This window comes from Dreissena polymorpha, chromosome 6 (genome assembly GCF_020536995.1).
Source record: "Dreissena polymorpha isolate Duluth1 chromosome 6, UMN_Dpol_1.0, whole genome shotgun sequence".
Taxonomy (NCBI): domain Eukaryota; kingdom Metazoa; phylum Mollusca; class Bivalvia; order Myida; family Dreissenidae; genus Dreissena; species Dreissena polymorpha.
Window position 1 is genome coordinate 63319339 of NC_068360.1, and position 22739 is coordinate 63342077.

Sequence of the window (22739 nt, forward strand, 5' to 3'; positions counted from 1 at the left end):
GAATGTTCAAGCTGTTTTATGGCTTAAGTTGACGTTTAACCTCTACATGCGGACTTGCCTTTTAAAATAGTATCTTCCACATGACTCAGATTCTAACCAGGCCTAGATATTGTTAACGTAACATAAATACTTAAAATCAACGAATATTTCGCAAAATATTTCGTTAAATAAAGTTACACCATAAAAATTCAGTGTTCCTTACAGCAATAGCCAAAAGTTCTACGCTAGATGTCTATAAATAGATTTACAAGATACAAAAACAATAAAGTCCATTTTAATTTTCTGCAACGATATCTATTCATACGTCACGCGAACACTATGTGTTGAATATATTGTCCACAAAAAAAAACAAAAAGAGCATTTTTTCTTGCTATATCTATGTTACCAGACCACATCTAGCGTTGAAATTTTGGCTATTGCTATAAGGGGCATGTTTTTTATTTGTGGACTTCATTTTGCGAAATATTGTACGATACATTCGTTGATTTTGAGTGTTTGTTAGCTTTGAAGTTAAACATTCTGACGAAATTTCAATAAGATGAGATTTTAAATGTGGCCTTTTGAAGGGTTAAAATGCTGAACAATGACCAACGCAAACCAGACAACCGGAAGCAGCACGACAAACACATGCCATGTGATAACAGTAGCTCACCTAAAGCATATTGAGCTCATGTGTGCTATTGCGTGAACATTTTGAAATTAATACCGTATCCTTTGACAAAAGGCTTTTTTGTTAATTGAAAGTAATGATATTTATAATCGTGTTCGAAAGTAACTAAAAATCTATGCCAAAATGGTCATACTATTCGGTAATTGTTAAACACGTACAAACACAATAAAATAAATACAATATCTAATTTGTAATTGAGATTGAAATGTCAACAGAAAACAACAGTTTTATACTCAATTGTGAATTTATTACACCTAGGGTCAAGGTAAATGGTAATAAAACTCTCACCATCCAAACCTTGCGAAGAGAGCAGGGGCAGTGCACATAGACAAACAGCTTCACCTGGGGCCCCCAACATTTCTTACAATAAGGCCTACCAGTAATAAGGCAATGAATACTCCCACAACTGTAGAAACGGCAATCGCTATGATTATTATAGTCGGCATTGGTCTTTCTGGAATTAAGAATATTATTATCAGCTTGAGTAAACACATGCCTCAGGCTTAGAATGCTGTAAAGGTATTTAACCCTTACCCCCTATAAAACGCATTTAGATCCGTTCGTAGTCTCTACGAAAATCTAATTAAATTTAAAATCTTTACTATAATCAAGTTTTAAAGGCTCAATATTCAACCTTGACATACTGATGAGCAGCACACAGCATAAAACCTGAACTGTCTTCGAATTATTCAGGCTGTTCTGGTTTTATGATGGTTGCAAAAGCCATTTCCATTTTGCATCTGATGGACAAATGGTTAAAATCGCTGTCAATTGAATTCATGTCATTAACAACATCGTTTATATACTTTGCATATTAAAACTGAACAAAAAACAATTGTCATTCATAATTTTCATGTTAATTGAGGAGTACGTGAAACATTTAGATCATAAGTCATTAAAAGATTCTTGCAAATCCTCGCTTCAGGACCATGACATATTATACATTTAAATTTGATCAATCATGTCCAACCAATAAAGTGACTTCAATATACACCACTCCCTATGTGGAGGTGGGATTCAACCCACAACCAAGAATAATTACCTTTCTTTGTTATCCTAACCGATCTGTCAGTCTGCCCTTGATCCGATTGGTCATTCATGATAGTACATATGAAAGTTCTTTTGGTATCATTTGGCTCCACTTTTTCTATGGTCAGAGTCGATCCCAGTGTTGTTTTGTCCTCGCTGTATATCACAGATATGGTATTGAAACATACGTTGATTTTATTATTGTCAAATCATATGCTCTTGCAGTGCTTAATTACGCCCATTTTCCCAGGTCTGCCACACCATCCAAATAAGCATTATAAAGAAAGCACTTATTATTGTGGCTGTCATGGTCAATACATTTTATTTCATTAACAAGACTGACACTTTTATTCTAAAATTTTTAATTCATATTACATAATGTTTTTTCTGTTTAACTCCCTTAATATTAAAACAGGGGTAAACATATGTCTCTAATATATTGGATATATATCAAGTGGCCAGTTACAGGTCTATCAAAAACATAAAGTGCTTTAATATCAATATGTAATATATATTCTAACCTTTCATTGGTAAAAAAGATGGTATCTGTGACTGACACCTGAAGCATTATTGCCAATAATGTCCACTGACCACATAACAAACTGCAAGTCACCGTGCTTGTAACACCCAAAATCGCCAGTGCAATAAAACTTTATATTCCCGCCATAGTCGAATATGGTTTGGTTTTGTGGGAAAGGCTCAATGAGTATTGGTCCCCTTGCTCGTGTGGAACAATCTGCACAGAGATAACACATTTTAACAGCGGATATCAATTCATCAACTAATAGTTACAATGATTGATGGCACATTTTGCACTTCTAAAACAGAACATCTCAGAACTAAGTATAACACGATTGCAGATAAAGACGTATATTTTGAGACAATACAGATCATGTTATGAAACCTTGTCAAGCGAAAATAGACCTTTTGTCATATGCCACAAGTGTTGCCCCATACCAGCCTACGAATTTGCGCAGTCAGGTCAGGAACTTTCCTGTCCACTTATGAGATCACAAAACCTTGCTTGACTTTATAGTTGACAGGGCAGTTACTGATCAGACTGCGAAAATGCGCATATGACATAAGACTGATTATCACATGATGCGGTTCATACATACTCAAATCACTCCTTGCAATGAACTGACAAAACACACTGTGTGCTATAATCTGGTAATACCATGTATATATTGCTAGCAATGTTAACCATGCGCAAAAACTCGATGTACTGACAATATAAAGTTTCCATTATTGACACTAAACACTTGTTTGAACTGACAACACAACATAAACCATACCACAAACTGAATATGTTCATGCTGTACTTTTGACAATATATAACTACACTATTTAGACATCACACAATATGTCCTACTAACAATATAGCTCTTTACTACACTGACTAAACACACTAAGTACTTAACTGACAATACACTGTTTTCACTATAGATAATACGTTGCATCTATGCAATTACCCCCCAATGCATGACACTGACATTACACAACTCTTATCAATGGTAATACTTTATATTAAAACCATTTTACAACCAAGAACTATTTGGACAATACGCAGTTTTCAAGACTGATTTTAAATCGTTTAACGCCATTATAAACCATGAAGTATTCTAAGACATACAAACTACTTATGTCATGATGTGACGAAAACATGGTCCTTGCTGAATCACAAGCTGGTTTTAGGTCGGGATACTCAACTGTTGATAACATATTCAATTTACAAGTTATCATTCAAAAGTATATAACAAAAAGAGGCCATTTCTACGTATTCTCTGTGGACTACCTTAAAGCTTTTGACAATTGTAATCATATGAAGATTTGGCAATGTCAATCGAGAAATTGTGTTAATGTCGTTTCTTCAAAAATTTCAAATCTATGTATAGTCAAATGAAAGCATGTGTAAAATTTAAAAATGGCTTGACAGACTTCCTTGACTGTAAAATTGGTACAAAACAAGGCTGTTTGACGTCGCCGATTATTTTTGCCATGTTCATGAATGATCTGGTTAACTTTGAAATCAAAAGAAGGCATTGGAATATATGTCTCTCCTGAAACGATATACTATTTGTATTAATGTATGCTGATGATGTTTCGGGACTAGCAGATAAAGCTGTGCAAATGCAGCGACTTATCAACAATATCGAAGTTTTCTGTAATAAAGTTAAAATGAAAGTGAATCTGGACAAGTCCAAGATCATGGTTATTTGAAATGGTGGTCCTCTACGCCGATATGAACAGTGGACATCCAAAGGAGGAACTGTAGAAGTCGTGTCTTTATTTAAGTATTTAGGTGCGTTCTTTACGCCGAAGTTATAGTGAACAATGGTGAAGGAGACAAAACAAGCCATGAACACTTTAGGAAGCATTTATTATAGGTGCCAGAAACATTTCGGACATTTTATCCCAAAACAAGCGTTCAAACATTTTGACGATATGATTACATCGATTCTTTGCTTCTCTGTCGAACTATGGGGCTTCCAGTTTGCAGAGTGTATTGAACGTGTGCACATCAACAACTGTAAACAGCTTTGTGGTTTAATACAAATCTGAGACAAATTTCTTTGCTTTGACTGAACGTGGACGGCTGCCTTTGTATGTGATATACACGGGTAAACTCATTGAATACTGGGTCAGGATTCTTCAGATGCCAACAAACAGATACCAGAGACAAATGTACATGGTTCTTCAAAACCTCGATTCATCAGGCAAACCCCATTGGGCTACACATGTTTAAAGAGAACTATTCGAGAATGGCTTTGGCTATATTTGGTTAGCAAACGAAGTCGGCAATGTTAAAATGTTCATGTTCTTATTCAAAAACAGGCTTAAATATTGTGCTCTGCAATAACTCCAAGCTCAAATGGATAGTTCGCCTAAGGCGAAATAGTTTTGGAAATTCAAAACAATACTTAATGTTGACCGGTATCTATCAATTGAGTTGCCTTACGCATTAAAAAGATGTCTTTCAAATTTCGATGTTCCGGACACGAGCTCATGATTGAGAAAGGCCGAAACATGAACATTCAACATAATCATAGATATTGTAAATTTTGTTTAATCCGACATGTCTATATTGTAGAAGATGATTACCATATGTTAATGCAGTGCCCATTGTAAAACACGATTAGACACGATTTGTTTATTCCGCAATGGTGAATCAAATAGAAACTATTTGTTTGTTCAATATGTTAATGGCCGATGAAAATGACAAGCACATATTTTTGATAGCCACATTTTGTCTGAATGTAATAAAGTACGAAGACATTTCATTAACACACATTATTTATAACGTTTGCAGTAGATGTCCATTTTTTCCTTTTTCCCTTTACCTTTGAAATGTAAATCCCATGTATGTAGACTGGCCATAAAATATACACATGAATATGTGTCTGCATGCTAATATGTAACAATTACGTAATTATCATGCAAACTAGCTGTCATATTAATACTGCATGCTTGTATTACATTGTTTATTGATCTTTGATAAAGAATAATAATTTCTTAGATTACTTCATAAGTATGTTACTATTGAGCATGCTAACTTGTCATAGGAATTTAATTATAAGTAAACCATGTTTTGGTGGTAAAACTGCATAATAATATTGTTTGGCATTGATAGCGAATCCTACGCTGTGGCTTACATTTTAAATGTTTATACTTGCATTTTGATATTTAAAAATTGTGAAATAATAATGTATAGAAGTATTTGTTCTACGAAAGTGCATGCGTGTGTTGCATCAACGGTCTTTGAATTCGTTAACTACTCAGTTTATTTTATATAATAATGAAAGTACACTGTCTGTATGATGGGCTGGTGGCCTTTGACTGCTAAAAAAATATTCGTATTCGTATTCAATGATACTTTCTATTTACGCCATTACACACAATGGAATAAACTCACAATACACAGTTTTCACTACTCTTAATACTTGGATTAATGTCATTATACACAATAAACACATGCTGGCGAAACAGTTTGTATTACTGATAATAATTTATACTGATACACCATGAACACCACTAACACTTTAAATTATGTTGACTGAATGTGAACACTTTGCACTACTGACAATGCACATTGTACTACTAATATCTACAATATGAACCTGAGCGCATATATTTTATATTGGTAGTAAGAATCGGTATTTAAAAGGACATGATGTCAGAGTTTATGTCATGAAGTCAGAAGTTAGATCCCTTTCGAAGGAATTAACATGAGATTTTACAGGTATGAGCTGTCTTTCAGTCTGTGGACAAAAAGCCAATATGAAACAAGGCTTTGACACTTATTATGCCGCGTTCTGGGAAAACTGGAACTGATGCACATGGGATTAGTGCCATTAAAGATTAGCCTGTGCAGTCCTAGCAAAACTGGAACTTATGCACATGGGATTAGCGCCATTAAAGATTAGCCTGTGCAGTCCATACTGCTTTATCATATACAGAGGCTAATCAGAGACAAATTTCTCCACCTTAACTGGATTTATGTAAAAAACGTTCTTTACACAAACGTGCAATAAAGGAGGAAAAAATCACCACTGATTAGCCTGCGCACACTGCAGCGACTAATTTATTATGGCAATTAAAGCATATACATTAAGCTAAGTTTTCCCAGAACGCGGCTCAATTAAAATTAAAACCATGTTAAAATTTTAAATACTCGAAACACATCTGAATAGTTAAACTCAGGCCAAAAGATCCACTGACATGCAATTCACTTACAATTTGACCCAATCAATCAAACTGTGCCATTTTAACATTATTGAGCTGAAATAAAAAATTCAATTTACTTACGAGAGACATACAGCCGTACAGTGTGACTCAACACCTCTGATCCATTCACAACCAAGTCACACCGGAACTTGGTGTTCTGGAAATCCATGGCATGGTATATCCTCAGCACCTGAAGTGATTTGCTTAAGTAGAAAACTATACACAAGTGATAATAAATCTTTTACCACTTAGAAACATATTTTGACGCATTTGTCGTCCCATAGAAAGTTAAATTTATTTAAAGACCTTTCTTACCAGATTCACGTTTTAAGGCTTCATTTCCAACCCTTAAATAATACTTAGGAGCAGGAGTTACATGCAGGCTGTTCTGGTTTTATGCTGTTTGCACATAGCCATTTAAATTTGCTTCTGAGTGGGAAAGGGTTAATCAAGGACGTCACTATCAATGTGGTGACTTAGAAGGCAGACTGTTAGTTAGTTAATTAGTCATTTGACATAAAATTTGGCGTCTTATTATGAATGGACTTGTTTTTAAACAGTAAGGTATATTACTATATTATATATATATTGATTTGTTGGGTAAATGAAATCATAACCTTTAATCAAGGCATTCTTTGCTGTTAAGTTTGGTACCTTATTGTCGTCAACATAATGTAAGAAACACTGTTAAGCTTGTTGAAAAAAACATAGGAAACAGTGTAAGGGTTGTAAATAAATGTAGGAACCAATGTTCCCATTTGTAAAAATTAGCATATGAGCATTATTCTGTAGGATCCAATGCCACTCATGGTGAATTCCTATCATTTAAACAAGCGCATCATTTTTTTTTATCTGGTAAACAATTGTGTTACCATTGTTGAACTCTTACCATATTCAACAACTTATTTGATTTTTATTCTTTAATACAAAGGCAATTTTGGGTTAAAAATAGATTAGAAAAAATAAAAATATTAATTCCATGACGGGGGGGGGGAATTATGTATACCAGTAAGGCTGATATATGACAGGTCTCGAAGAAGGGAAAAGCTATACCATAGATAAAGCACTGCAAAGAATTTACTCAACTTGGTCAATATACTCAATTATACATGTAAGCTCTTGAAGCAAATTAAGGACAGTCACATTGTCACATACAATGATAGTAGTTTCCAATTTTAGTCAAAACGCCGCGAATTTTCCCAATCCATGGGACCGGACCCCATTCCCAACCTGCTGAACAAAAACACTGTATAGGATGGGTTGCTATCTAATACACTCAGCTGCTGATATAGAGAATAAGAGGCTACTGCCTGATCTTTTTATAATATATCAGGCAAGGCTAGGAATAATATTATTGCGAGGCTCGTCGAGCCGTTATTTTATTCGTGCCAAGCCTGATATATTACAAAAAGATCAGGCAGTAACCTATTCTTCTGTTAATCATACCTCTAGGTCCCCGATTTAAAGAAATAATGAAACAAATCACTAAAAAGCTGTAGTTTTAGCGGGAAAGAATATGACCTTTTTCGTTTGACGTGTTAATAATGACGTAATGAGCACGCACGCTTAATATTTGTAAAAAAAATATTTTTTGCTGTTTGTGTTGCATTTTGTGTTTAAAATATATTATATCTTGATACCAAATTGTTTGTTTTGTTGAATCTGATTCGATTTTACTGAAAATGATTACTTTATAATTGATTCCGAGTAATATGACCATCCTCCACACATGACTGATATAAGAACTTCCTCTTGACCATGATATAAAAAATATATCAGGCAACGTTATATCAGGCAAATATCAATGCGGTGGTACGATTTATGATAAATAAACCCACCTGACCCTCCTCTTCTGTTTGGGGTTCGTCGGTTCCCGTGGAGTCAGGGGGATAGGGATCCCAGGCCAAGCCCTTGTTCAGGATATGCCACTGAATGGAGTGGAAACCACTGGCACAGCAGAGCAAGGCTTTGGACGCCCCGTAGTTGATGTACTCCGCCACATTCAGCTTTTGGGTGAAGTTCGCAGGACCTGGCATAAGAGAATCATCAAAAAGTGGGCTGCACGTTATGAGTATACAGCAAACATTCAATCACTTTGCAGAGTGAATGAAGTGGTTAGAGAATTAAATTCATGACGACATTGACAATATGTGGAAATCAGATATGCAATTTAACAGTTTAAATGAAAAGTATATATCAATCAAAATGTAAAATTTTAAATCATGTTGAAATAAATTTAATACCACATTAAAAATAAACGAAGACATGTATAAAATTTATTACATAAAATTAGTTAAATCAAAATTTGAAAATTCAACCTTATACCACACGCATAAATTGCCATGTTGTGAATGTCAGTTAGCTATGAAAAGCTATGAAAAGCTTTGATGCCATAAACAAAACACTTTATCTGTTATGTAGGTAGACCAACATACCAAAAAGCAGCTAAATATATGAAAGTGTTTTCAACAAAATCCCCAGAAAGCAGATATGAATCCTTTCCCCCATAAGAAGAAAAGTGAAAATGGCTTTTGCAACCAGCATATAACCAAATCAGTCTGCGAGTAGCTTGCAGTCTGTTCAGGTTTTATGCTGTTTGCTGCTTATCAGTAGCTAAGGGTTGGAAATGAAGCCTTTAAAACTTGACTTTAGTAAGAAAGGTTTTTAATTAAATATAACTTTCTTAGGGACAACAAATGCGTAAAAATACGTATCTAAGTGGTAAAAAGACACTATTTAATCCCAAGCCCCATAACTTTGCCAAAAATGAATGAACGAAACCCAAACTTAATATGTAAGTCATGTACATAAACACTAAAATACCAAAAATTAGGTCAATACATAAAAGTGTATCACAAAAAAACACGGAAAACAGTTATTATAGAGACAATTATTAAAGGTTAATTCACATACCAAAAATCAGCTACATATGTGAAAGCATTGCGTAAACAAGGGACAAAATTGTCACAAAACAAGGTTTTCAAAAATAAATAAATAACTAGAGCTTTGTCACAGATGTGACGTATACCCTGACATTCTGCAATGGCACAGAATATTTGTCATGCTGTCTTCACAAAACAAGAGAAGCTTATTGCTATTTTTAAGAATTATTATGCCATTATTATTTATGGCCATTTTGATCTTTGAAATCTTGAATTCTTTCGCATGACACGCCGTCCAATGACTGTGAACACAATTAATGTACAGAGTCATTTTAAAATCTCACAATGAATGACATAGTTATGGTCCGGACAAGCTCATTTATGGCCATTTTTGAAATTTGAACTGAAAGTGTGACCTTGGCCTTGGAAAAATCGACGTAATTCGTTCGCATGACACACCGTCCAATGATGGTGAACAAATGTGCCAAAAGATTTAAAAATCTCACAATGAACGATATAGATATGGCCCGGACAAGCTCACTCATGGCCATTTTAACCTTCGAACTCAAAGTGTGACCTTGACCTTGGAGATATTGACGTTATTCTTTCGCATTACATACTGCCCAATGATGGTGAACAAATGTGCCAAATTATTTTAAAATCTCACAATGAACGACATAGTTATGGCCCGGACAAGCTCATTTATGACCATTTTGACCTTTGAGTTCAAAGTGTGACCTTGACGTTGCAGATATCGACGTAATTCTTTCGCATGACACACCGTCCAATGATGGTGAACAAATGTACCTAGTAATTTTAAAATCTCACAATGAATGACAAAGTTGTGGACTGGACAAGCATTCGCCAATCTAATAACCAGTTTATACCTAAATCTGGTTTTAAAAAAAAAAGTCATGTACATGTGGGTAGACTCACATACCACATACCAAAAATCAGCTCAATATCTAGAGGCGTTAAACACCTTCAGTAAAAGGAATGCTCGACAGACTGACGGATGGATGGACAATGAAACTCCTACATTGTCTATGCCACCCTACCAGGTGTATACAAAAATTTATATGTTTTACCAGCAGAATATATTTTCTAGTCAAGTTAAAATAACACTTGTTGCTGAATGAATGCTGTTTCATGGCTAGCAATCTATGACTTAAGGTTATTATGCACAATGAGTCTTGCAATTAGAATTTATTTGCATCAAAATATAAATCAAAATGGCAGGGAATTAACCCCTTAATTAAAAATTACACTTAACTATTCCTCATTTCATTCACAAAGTCAAGAATAACACAACCTTAGCGAAGCTGTATGAAGCATCAGTAATGTTGTACATGATAAATTGTTGGAATATTTAGCCGCATATTGGGAAAACTGCGCTTAATGCACGCCCATTATGTGTCATCCCATATTAGCCAGTGCAGTCTGTACAGGCTTATAAGGGACAACACTTTCCGCTTTTATGATTTTTTTTAGAAATCTTGTTGAGTCTAAGCGGAAAGCTACATTCATGATTACATTTATCCGGTGCACACTGCACAAGGCTAAGTAAGTATAAATTCTCATGACCCACACAAACATATGATTGAACTTGTTACCTGTTCTATTTGAAGGACCACATATTCGACCAGACACTTGCCAGAATGGCAGCAGTAGAGCCAGCATGCCAAGGGCACATAGCTGGGTTTCCCATCGGCTAATGCTGGGCATGCCTAGCGTCGATACACTAAATCATGCTAAATAGAAACACATTCAAAATAGAAAATATGTTCAGTATTATTGAATGCTGTCACTTAAAACAAACCCGATGACATTATAATCGTCCCATTGGTGCAAAAAGGTACCATGCGGTATTGAACAATGAAGGCACATGGTACCTTTTGATCAATGTGACGATATGAAATTGTGTACACCATGTGATAACAAGAGGCCCATGAAGGCCCATAATAACTCATCACAGTTCAAGAAGTACTGTCAAGGTACATGTAATGGTGTTTAAAAACACTGACTGAGGCTGAATGGGTCAAGGTCCCCCAGGTACTACTTCCCTGTACCCCGGGTGCTTTGAAATATACTTTCAAGTATCAGGAGTACGGGGAAGTATACTTCAAAGTATCCGGGGTACAGGGAAGTAGTACCCGGAAAACGTTCGTTCCCAAAAATGTTCGTACCTAATTTTTTGTGTACCCAAATTTTTTTCATACGCAATTTATTTTTTGGCATCATTTTTTCATACATAAATTGTTTGTACCCACACTTTTTCCGTACCAAAAATTGTCGTACCCACATTTGTTTTTCGTACCCATATTTTTTACCCCAATTTTTTTCGTAACCAAAATGTAAATTGCATTAAGCACTTATGGATGATCTGAACATTAATAATGTATAAAAACACAAAACAAAACTAAGGGAAAATAATATAATGTACATATATTATAGTTAAAGTCTAAATAAAATTAATCCTAACTTAGTGTTTGCATGCTTTTAATTTTCACATTAAAAAACATGCTTAGTTATCATTAACATTGCAAAAGAATCATCGCCCTGATAACCATAAGTCAATCTAAACAAGAACTTTCTTGAAAGATTTACCACAAAAAGCATCACATGTTGCTAATAGTGAATCAGAGACCAAATGTCAATTACTGTATTGCAATAAAACAGTTCATGTTAACACAATTGCTTGGTTGAAATAACTTTGAAATAACAGCACTTAGATCATTTCCTTTTCAACTTCAGAACACTCTCACCGGCAAGCCAGTGATGTTTTCCACAGGAATTATCTAACCATATGACATACCAAAAACTTTATTGGATATTGGACAACAGTATTCTGGGCTATTTAGCCTTAGCATTTTTATGCTTCATGAATGGTTCTTATACTAAAAAGTATTTTTATATTTTCATTTAAAAGAACTTCATTTCCACGCAACATTGCCACTTGTATTGATTGAAAAAGGGGACTTTTGTTCAAATGGTGTGTGGTGGGCTTTATGAAATGTCCTATGCAGTTTGAAAGAAAGCATCTATCTTGTCCCTAACTAATCAAGGGCTGTATTATTTTTATCCTGTTGATCTTATGTTGAAAATAGAATTCAAATTAATCTGACTTAGTAAAACATTTAACCAGACTAATTATGTTAAAGCACACATACCAAAGCCTACAAACCTCTTAAAGAACTCTATTAAACTGTATAATATTGACCTCACTCTGGCTTTAACCCTTTACCAATCAGAAACACGCTTTGATGCAATTGAAGTCCCTTAGAAAATCAAATTAAATTTAAGTCCTTTCTTACTAAGATTCAAGTTTTAAAGGCTTTATTTCCAACCCTAAGATTCTGATGAGTAGCAAACAGCAAAATACCTGAACATCAAAGACCACAAAAAGGAGAGTGGTCATTTCATATTAGTCTGTGCGGCCTGCAAACATGCACAGCCCAATTTGTCAAAATGAGGCTCATATATACAATCTTTCTGCATAAAGCAATGCGTATCGAAACAAGACTTTATATAGCTGGCAGCTACATGCATAGGTCATTGGGTTTATAACGTTCAATTTTATTTAATATATTTTCTCTCTGATAGGAGTTTCTTTTTTGATTTAATTATTATTAATTTAATTTCTAGCAGTCACATAAACAACCAAGCAGTGTAATGTGGAATTTTTACACCCATTATTGCTGCTTCTTCCTGTATTTGCGCGAAGATTATCTGAAATATTAACTTCATGACGCTTTATTTTTAAATCTTTTTCTATAAAGAAGGAATGTAGTTGATACTTGTTTGTAGTTTCATTTTATCGTTCGTCAAAAAGTTGTAACTCTGTTGCTCTGGTATCTTCAATACCATTGAGTAATTAAATTGTAATTAAATTGAATGCGTTTTAATTCCCTTTTATTATTTTTTTATTTTAGTTACAATGCTATGACGTTAAATTTTATTTACACTTAAATGTATAATGAATATTGTTGGGCCAAGTGTGAGGTTGAGCGCTCTATAACCGGTTCAAACCCCCAATGCTTTGCATTGACCGTTCCAAGGCGGTGACCCCAGCTTTATTCATATTTTGAGTTTATGTTGGTTTGTATTGTGCTGTATTGTGCTGTTTTGTATTGTTTGGGCAATCGGTCACTTGCCTTAAATAAAGGACCAACTAATTGTTTTTAATGAAAATTCAATACTGCTCCAGCAGCTGGAGTTTCACTTCTTTATATTGTTACACAGCGTCCATTAAATAGTGTCACATCAATCTGAAACGACATGACGTCATTTAAAGTTGTAAAATGTCAAAAAGAACCATTTCGCGATTGTCAAGAAAACAAAACATACGTAATTAGTAAGTTGCCTACCTTGTCAAAACATGTGTATTGAAACCGATCGTTAACGGCTCAAGATGATTTATGTCATCGCAAGAAGAAAATAATCTTATTCACTAAATTAATGCGTGAATTAGATGATGTCAATAAAGGAAATAAGGCTATGGGTATCATTGTTAATCTTTACTTTGGACTCTGTACTGATCGCATAATACCCTCCCATCCCCTTATATGAACATGTTATCCAGTTTATCAGTTGTAATACTCGATGAACTCATCGCGGATGCATATGGAATGTACAGCGCTACGTGGTTATCTTGATATGCCTTTAATTCGCTGAGTTTTACATACTTTAACTATTACTTTTCAAAGTTAATCTTGATCAGATTCAAATCTTAAAGATAATTGTGTGCGCCATACAATCAATCATTTAGTAATATCATGCCATATCAGTATTATGAGCTTGTTTGTTCCCTTCACAACTACGCTCCCGATAGGGAAACAAAAAAATACAGCAACATATTTTTTGGTAAGTCGTTGGTATGACCGACTGACTGATACCGTGTACTACTATTCCTTAGTCATCAAACAAACATAAAAGCATTAATACAATAAAAGCTGTGTCACCGTTACAACATCATACAACGTAGTCTACTACACGCCAGGTATACTGTATGCTGGCACAAGTCCCTCCTCGTAGGCAACTATAAAGCATCCGCGCCTATCAACGTAGACTGCTACATCACCAGGCATACTGTATGCCTACACGAGTCCCTCCTCGTAAGCAACTATAAAGGCTGTCACGCCAATTGTGTCTTCCGGAGACCGAATCCCACAGTGGGATAAAAATAATATGATACTGGTATACATGCATATGTATATATTAATACATTATATGCATACTCAATATGAGTAAACGCATGACTTGTTGTAAAAAACACAATCCTAAATTTCAAATATTAGCTTTACCAGGGTACGAAGCACGAAGATTGAACATTTAAACAACAACACTTGGAATGTTACTCTTACTATTATTCAAAACAAATTAAAATTAATGTGTGTATCGATCAGTCAATCCAAACGCTGAATGACTGAACAGATTTACTCGGCCACGAGGAAAACGCTCTCTTACAGAGCCACCTATCGCATCAACATTTACAAGGGAAAATTGTTCTCGTCTAATTCGCCAATTTCTTTCACGACGGCTACATGACATTCACCTCTGTGATGGGCTGAGAACGGACTATTTTTATGAAAGCGTCTCATTTATGTCATGATCATTGAAAGCGTTCAACATGGAGGTTACAGTATACTAAACAGTCTCTTTCACGACGGTTACATTACATTCACTGCATTAAAGAAAACCATCTCATACCATAATATCTTATATAAGCATTAATTCATTATTATAAAATTGATATGATTTTTTTATGTTAACAAACCTACATACATACATACGTCGAAGCAATGCCTAACGTCACTCAATAAAAATTATGTCCAATTGTTTACATTTGTTAAGTGCGTGGAATGATTTGATCTGCGTAAATGGGCAATAAAATAGTTCCAAAGAGTTGCATGAAAACTCGCAAAGTTTTGCATGATGTATCGTAAATTTAAAATTCCTATTTCATTATTTTACGCCTCTGATCCTAAAAATGCAAATCAAATATTCTTTGAATGCGTTTGTTCGGTTTTGCCCAGTTTCTGGGCAATATGGCATGCTGAGCCTTTCGCAGAGTTGTATGTGAGAGCAAGGAACGACAACTCTGCGTGGAGATTGCTAATTCGCACGTTCTCAAATGACGAAAACAATATTTCTCTGGTATCTCGATTCGTTTAAAGCATAATAGTTGAAGAATAGACGTATTGATTTAAGTTGTGTTAGCATTATTTAGTTCATGTGCTCTATTTAGTTCATGTAGCAGTAAAATACAGGGGGGGTAATCACGTGATAGTCAAGATGGCGACGTCAATGCCGACAGTTATTTTTCGCCGTTTTATAACCTTTATTATTTGTGTTTAATATTTAAATGACGCTCACTTTCCAGCCTTATCAGTAAAACGATGATTAGCGGTTATTTCGTATTAAAATGCGCTTTATATATCGACTTTACTCCCCGCGAATTTTCTTAGTGGAACTGTAATTAGGTCATCTCGCTAAGAAATTTCACAGCGAGTAAAGTCGAGATATATAGCGAATATTTATACGAAATAAACGCCAGTAACTTTCTGGCTGATATGGCTGGAAAGTGAGCGGCATTTAAAAAAATAATACAAGTAAAGGGTATAAAACGGGGAAACATACCTGCCTCGGCATTGACGTCGCCATCTTGACATGCACAAGCATATGGCCACATTCTCCCAGAACAAGGCTCATATATACTTTATTCTCACTTCATATTATACCACCGGGGAATTGGCATCTGAAAAGCTCGTTTTTATGAATATTATGTTACTCCTAAAAACTCTTTACATCAATGCTATTATCTTATTGACTGAATCATTGAAGTTGACCCAATCCCATATAATCAACACATTATATTATTTGACTTCATTTAATGCGCATATCTCTTTATAACTATTTTGCAATCATCTACATACACAATCATTAAAAGTCTAATTTTAACATAACATTCAGTTTCAAGTTGAAAAAAAATGTTGTTGTTTTTGCAACACCGTATATTCTTTTTTTATGAAATTGAAAAAAATGTGTTTATTGCATCCATTTTTTCACTAACTTCAAAGAATTGCTATTATCATTTCCATTCTTGTTGTGTTCGTCTTAAATAAGGAAAAATAATAACTAATTGTAAACAAAACCCGAGTCATAAGTAAAAATATCGACAGGAAGAATGACTGACAAAATTATTCCTGAATAAGTGCATAGGCATAGTATTCAATTTTGTGATAACTATTTCAAATCATTAATATAATAACATTTTTTTTTCCTTCTTTATAAAGTACCGGAAAATGGCATTTACCCAATAGGAAAAAAATCAAAGTACTGACAGACTGACAGTACTGGTGCGACGATGCTTTTGAAAAGGATGGATATAAAAGCATCAATTTATGTTTATCTAAATCACCACATTTGTGTAATTTTTATTGCTTGTCATTTATCCGCATGTTTAATTTTTATTTGCTATTTGGCATAGCTGCAGTGAACATGGACTTTTAGACAATCCACAGTTCTTTGTAAAACTTAATAAAGAACAAAAGGCTTTTTGGCATAATGTTTTTGTACCCAAAATGTTCGTACCCAAATTTTGTTCGTACCCCAAACTATGGGTACGCAAAAACTAGTGGGTACGAACATTTTGGGTACAATTTTTTTTTAGATAAACAAAATTTTGGGTACGAAAAAAAGTGTTCATGTGTATTGCAATTAAAATATATGAGCCATGCTCATGAAAAACGAAATTTAATGCACGAGCCTAAAGTGTTGTCTCAGATCAGCCTTTGTAGTCCTCACAGGCTCATCAGAGACCAGCTGTTACGCATAGATTGAAATTTCATTTAAAACGGTCCTCTTCAAACTATAATTTTTATCAAAGTTGAAAGTGTCATTGCTGATATTCGATTCAAACTTACTTAGCATCTGCTCTTAATTAACTTAGAATCAACTTATAAAAACTTAGTCTCTCCTAATTAGAACATATGATCTTTACAATTGAAGATCCATAAACACTGCTCAAAACTATTATGCATGCAAACTTCCAACAACAAAAAGTGACATTCAATATTAATTATACAATAGGAAGACCCTTAAAACACGTAACATTGGTGTAAACACATTAAAATGCAAAAATTTTGCGACTTTTTAGCATCTAAAAATCGTTTTACGAGGTCATTTTGTTTTGTTTTCACAGATGATTCTGAGTCAGGATTGGATTTATTTGGTTTGTGTTAATTTGCAAAAAAACAAATTCGTTCAAAGTCGGGTAATTAAGTAATAAAAGGTATAAAACTGCTTAAAATATATGTCTTGGCATAGACGTCGCCAACATGTCTGTCACTATCTCTGAACTCATCCGCGAGATAGATCATGTGTCTAATCAACCAATTGTAAAAATTTCCAGCTTTTAGGGAAGATAGCCCATGGCTTTGAAATTGGGAATTGTATCGGCATTTTCAAGAAATTATGAAAATAAATTGGGATTTAAAACTACATGAAAGAGTTCAAGATCTTTAATCATCAACACCACAAATATCATCATGATCAATAGTTTTCTACATAATAAGCACTATAGTACAACCATGTATACCTGGCCTCATATTTTGGCAAGGAAAACAATCTTGCATGAGATACCGTTTAATTAGGAGGCGCTTCATCTTCTTTTGAAGAACTACTGCTTTCAACATGTTGAATATCAGTTAGCACTTTGCTTGCGGAAATCAACGATGACGATGCAAAAGAGTCACTTGTAAATAAATTACAATCATAATCAATGGAAGGAGTTTCAATAGGAGGACTTGTACTTGTTGACGATGTTTGTTACTTCAATGACACTTGCTTAAAAACATCAACAGTTTTCCTTTGGCTGCCAGGTTTTTTCTTAGGAATCCTGTTCACGTCATATTTCGACTTGTGAAACATCTTTGTTTTCCATTTAGCTGTATCAAAAAACGCTTGAATTTCATCCCAAATAAAAAGAGCGCCTGAACAACACGGAGAATATCAGGCACATGAATAATGCGGACGTTATCAAAATCGAGGTATTAAAAGTATGAACCCCGTACAAGACCGGATTTGACTACACTTTGTTAAATAGCGCAACAGCCGCTGTCATATCGTTTTTTTTCCCCGATTGGGAATTTTTAAGCAAAATTTGGGGAAAAAGTATACTTTTTGTGATTTGGAACATAGCCGAATTTCGGCTATAAAAATCGGGCCAAAAAAAACCTGGGAGCCTATCTCCGGAACATATATCGGAGAATCTATTCAAAACGTCGGCTTTTTGTTTGATAGCAATTTTTGAATAAAGTTTTTGGTTTGAGTATTTCTCCACAAAAAAACTCCCAAATTGATGTCCATGATAACAGGTATTGTGTTTGTTACATGGATTAGGTTGATTGAACTAGAATTTATAGACATATCTGAGAAATATTTGTTTACATGTAAAAAGCGGTTATCAGGAATAACTCTGAGCTTTACCTTTTTATGAACTCATAAATTATTAAATATCAGAACATTCAATGAAAACTAGTGGATTAGTATTAAGGACATATCACTTTCTGAAATGCTCAGAAGTGGTCGGAGTAAAGTCAAATAATAAGTCCTCGTATTAACATTCTATATTAAATTTGGAACAATATGCATAACTAAAATAACATATACGTCAGTGATACATGAACCAGTTCTAATGAAATCTTTCAAAAAGAGTATATAATTACATGTTTTCACCTTATAAACCACTTTCTTCTTGGGCGTTGTAAGTCCTTATTTTCTTTTTTTGTTCATAAATCCATTGACACCAGCTGAAACCTACACCACTGTAGAAGATAATGTTAGAGTATTATTAAATATAACATAATAGAAACACTGAAAAAAGGATCCTTTCTTGTAAGAAAAAATGTAAACAACTTGGGTCTAAACAAGAGATGTGTTTGTCAGAAACACAATGCCCCCTACTGCGCCGCTTTGAAGCCATGAATTTGGCATTTGACCTTAAAGGATGACCTTTGACCTTGAAGGATGACCTTGACCTTTCACCACTCAAAATGTGCAGCTGCATGAGATGCACATGCATGCAAAATATCAAGCTGCTATCTTTAATAATGCAAAAGTTATGACCAACCAAGGTTAAAGTTTGAGACACACACAATGAATGAATGACTGACTGGCTGACTGACTGACAGACAGACAGGCCAAAAACAATATACCCCCTATCTTTCGATCTGGGGCATAAACACAGTAGGAAAAGGTATGGTTGACTAGAAATGTCAAATATAAATTTGATTGAAACTTTTTGAAACAGTGTACAATATCACTTTAACAAATAAATTTATATATCATTATCTATATAAATTTAGCTTACACTATAAAATCAAAGGGATTTTATTTTTAAAAAATTCAATTTTTGTGTATCTTTTATATTTATTTATTTAAATTCTCATTTCTGGCCCACCATACTTTTTCAAGAGTACTATTTTTTGACTGGTTTAGGTCCAGAAAGGCCGAAAACCAAAAAGGCCGCATACCAAAAAGGCCGAATACCAAAAAGGCCTTACCAAAAAGGCCCCAAAGCGTACCAAAAAGGCCAAAAAATGAACCAAAAAGGCTTTTAAGCAATTATTGTTATTAAAGGTTTCAAATTTTGTTTACAAACAAAAACACATAAATCAAAATGGAATAAGTCATAAAACAGGTGTGAAGTTAATTATTTTCTTTATTTGTTGTTTATGTTTAAATATACATTTACGATATATACAGTCAATGTACAAGCACAATCACACAATTTATAAAACAAAATAAACAGTTACAAGCAAACATTTACAGACGTTATACAGTCACACTGACAAAATACAACATAATTACATAATAATATTGTAAAACATGTGAATTCTATTTTTTATTAAATCAAATGGTGTACGACATAAACATGTATGAAGTTTTTTATTTTCTTTATTACAAAATATACATAATTTCAATTAATTGAAAATGGAGTATGACATAAAACATGTATGAAGTTTTTTTATTTTCTTTACTACAAAATATACATAATTTCAATTAATTTCAATTACACAATAATATTGTTTAACATGTTAATTCTATTTTCTATTAAATTAAAATGGAGTACGACATTAAACATGTATGAACTTTTTTTATTTTCTTTATTACAAAAAATACATTTACAAAAAATATATAGAACATACAGTGAACGTGACAAAATACAACAGAATTTAAACAATATACATGTGCATTACTCCAGCACAACACCGTACACTTGACCGACCTTGGCCAGGAACTCGGAGGTGGTGCATTGTTTCGCCTCATACTTGTCACATAAATTAGAGATCAAAAGCGGTCTTTATAATAAGATACTACGCAAAAATAGAAAATGTAAGTTTTGCAACGGACACGCTATAAAAAACGAGTGTCACTTTTTACCTGTTTGTCCTCTATATAGAGAAATTAGAAAGGAACATTTAAAACTATATTTTCAAAGGTGGCCAACATTAAATAAATCTGACATTCTAATGCAGTCGGCTAATAAAAAAGACATTATAAACTTTGCTTAATATATTTTTAATGATAATGAAATGCGTAATAATATAGACAATCTGTTATAATTTTTAATAATATCACATAGAATAAAGCATTTTTATTTATTTCGGTTTAAGTCTTCCGAATTTAACGTAGATAGTTTTTTATCGTTTAAAGTTAAGAAACTATTTAAAAATGCGCAAGCAATTATCAATAGGTGCCAATAAGTGTCATTTTACACCATATGTGGGCGTTCTACTAATCTGTTATCAAAACAGATGCCGCAAACTGTAAATGACCCTTGACACTTGGATACCCGGTCTGATTAGCGAGTTTTTGTGTACATGCAAATTCTTTCAACTTCATATTTTTTAAAAATTGCCAAAAAATAGTTTAAGAGGAAATTAATAATATATAATGATATATTTTGTACTTAATTATATATGTTAAATATATTAAATATTTGTCTTTTAGCAGTCACTATTCCATATGCGTACATTTTATTTTATTAATTTTATTGTTTAACATAGTATTCAAGAATAACATTGTACACTAATTATTGTGTTTGCTACGTTTTGACGACATTGACTATGTTATACAATTATAACAATGCTTATACCACAACACTCACATAATATCAATACACAATAAATTAACACTCGTGAAGAAATTCGTATAATTTACACGATTTAAAAACACTGTATTTCAAACGCCAAATAAAGTCTGGTATACTTTCCAATATAACGATTAAAACAAAGCAACTACTATAGACAGCTTTGACACATGAACGGGTAAAATATTTCTCAGTAATTCTGGATCTTATATATATTTGGCCGACACGTAAGTTTACAACACCTTCATTACTCATTTGTTACACTTTTAGATGCAAACAGAGAGTTCAGAGAAAATTAAAATTTTCTTAAACGGATTATTCCTAGGTGCTAATTGGCGATAATTATGCCGACTTTGATTAAAAATTAACGGCTTTTAATTAAAAAACTGAAACATCTATTACTCAACGAAAAATATTGTGACTAACGAATGATTCATACTGTATGGGATAATTCGAGATATTTTTGCCGACTTTGATGATAAAATAAACGGTTTTTAAGTAGATTAATAAACAAGTTATGGCTATTTAATAGATATGACAATTAAATTCAGCATAACTATTCAATGATAATACAAAATATTGTATGGTCTTTCTGATATACCATGAGGCCTTTTTGGTTCACTTATGCGGCCTTTTTGGTAAACGGCCTTTCTGGTACTATACCTTTTGACTCGAGTTGTTGACATTTTTTCTTTTACACAAAAGTATCCCTTTTCATTGTTTTATTGTGTTCTATTTAATACTACTCTAATATTATCTTCTACAGTAGTGTTGGTTCCAGCTGGTGTTAATGGATTTATGAACACAATAAGAAAATAAGGTCTTATAACGCCCAAGAAGAAAGTGATTTATAACGTGAAAACATGTGATTATTTACTCTTGTTGAAAGATTTCATTAGAACTGGTTCATGTATCACTGAATTATATGTTATTTTAATTTTGCATATTTTTCCAAACTTTATATGGAATGATAATGTAAGGAATTATTGTTTTACATTACCCCACCCACTTCTGACCATTTCAGAAAGTGATATGTCCTTAAACATTAATAATTAATCGACACGTGAAAAGATAACAACATTTATAAGTTGAAACAAACATACATTGTACAAAGACAATTTTGGAAAGTCATGACTCTCAAAGATAAAATAACTTCTTACCTCATGCTTTTTCTAAAAATGATCACGATACAAGTTTTACTTCCTGGTTATGGCCCGTTTGATTAAAGCAAAGAACTGTCATTGTGTACATACCGGTCTTACAATAACGTAGTGACGTC

General features: G+C 33.6%; 1 protein-coding gene across 2 annotated transcripts; it reads right to left on the bottom strand.

Annotated features, from left to right (window-relative positions):
• Positions 1 to 969: 969 nt before the first annotated feature.
• On the bottom strand, positions 970 to 22722 carry LOC127834855 (uncharacterized). 2 transcript variants are annotated; one of them, XM_052360931.1, is made up of 7 exons: positions 22621 to 22722; positions 10920 to 11057; positions 8263 to 8453; positions 6506 to 6614; positions 2221 to 2435; positions 1713 to 1855; positions 970 to 1124 (listed from the first exon to the last, which is right to left on the bottom strand). In XM_052360931.1, exons 2-5 carry the CDS (start codon positions 11029 to 11031, stop codon positions 2224 to 2226), a joined length of 624 nt encoding a protein of 207 aa, XP_052216891.1. In that variant the 5' UTR covers positions 11032 to 11057; positions 22621 to 22722; the 3' UTR covers positions 970 to 1124; positions 1713 to 1855; positions 2221 to 2223. The 2 variants fall into 2 exon arrangements, with proteins under 2 accessions (XP_052216891.1, XP_052216890.1); XM_052360930.1 differs by lacking the exon at positions 22621 to 22722 and adding an exon at positions 13674 to 13847.
• Between the last annotated feature and the right edge of the window lie 17 nt (positions 22723 to 22739).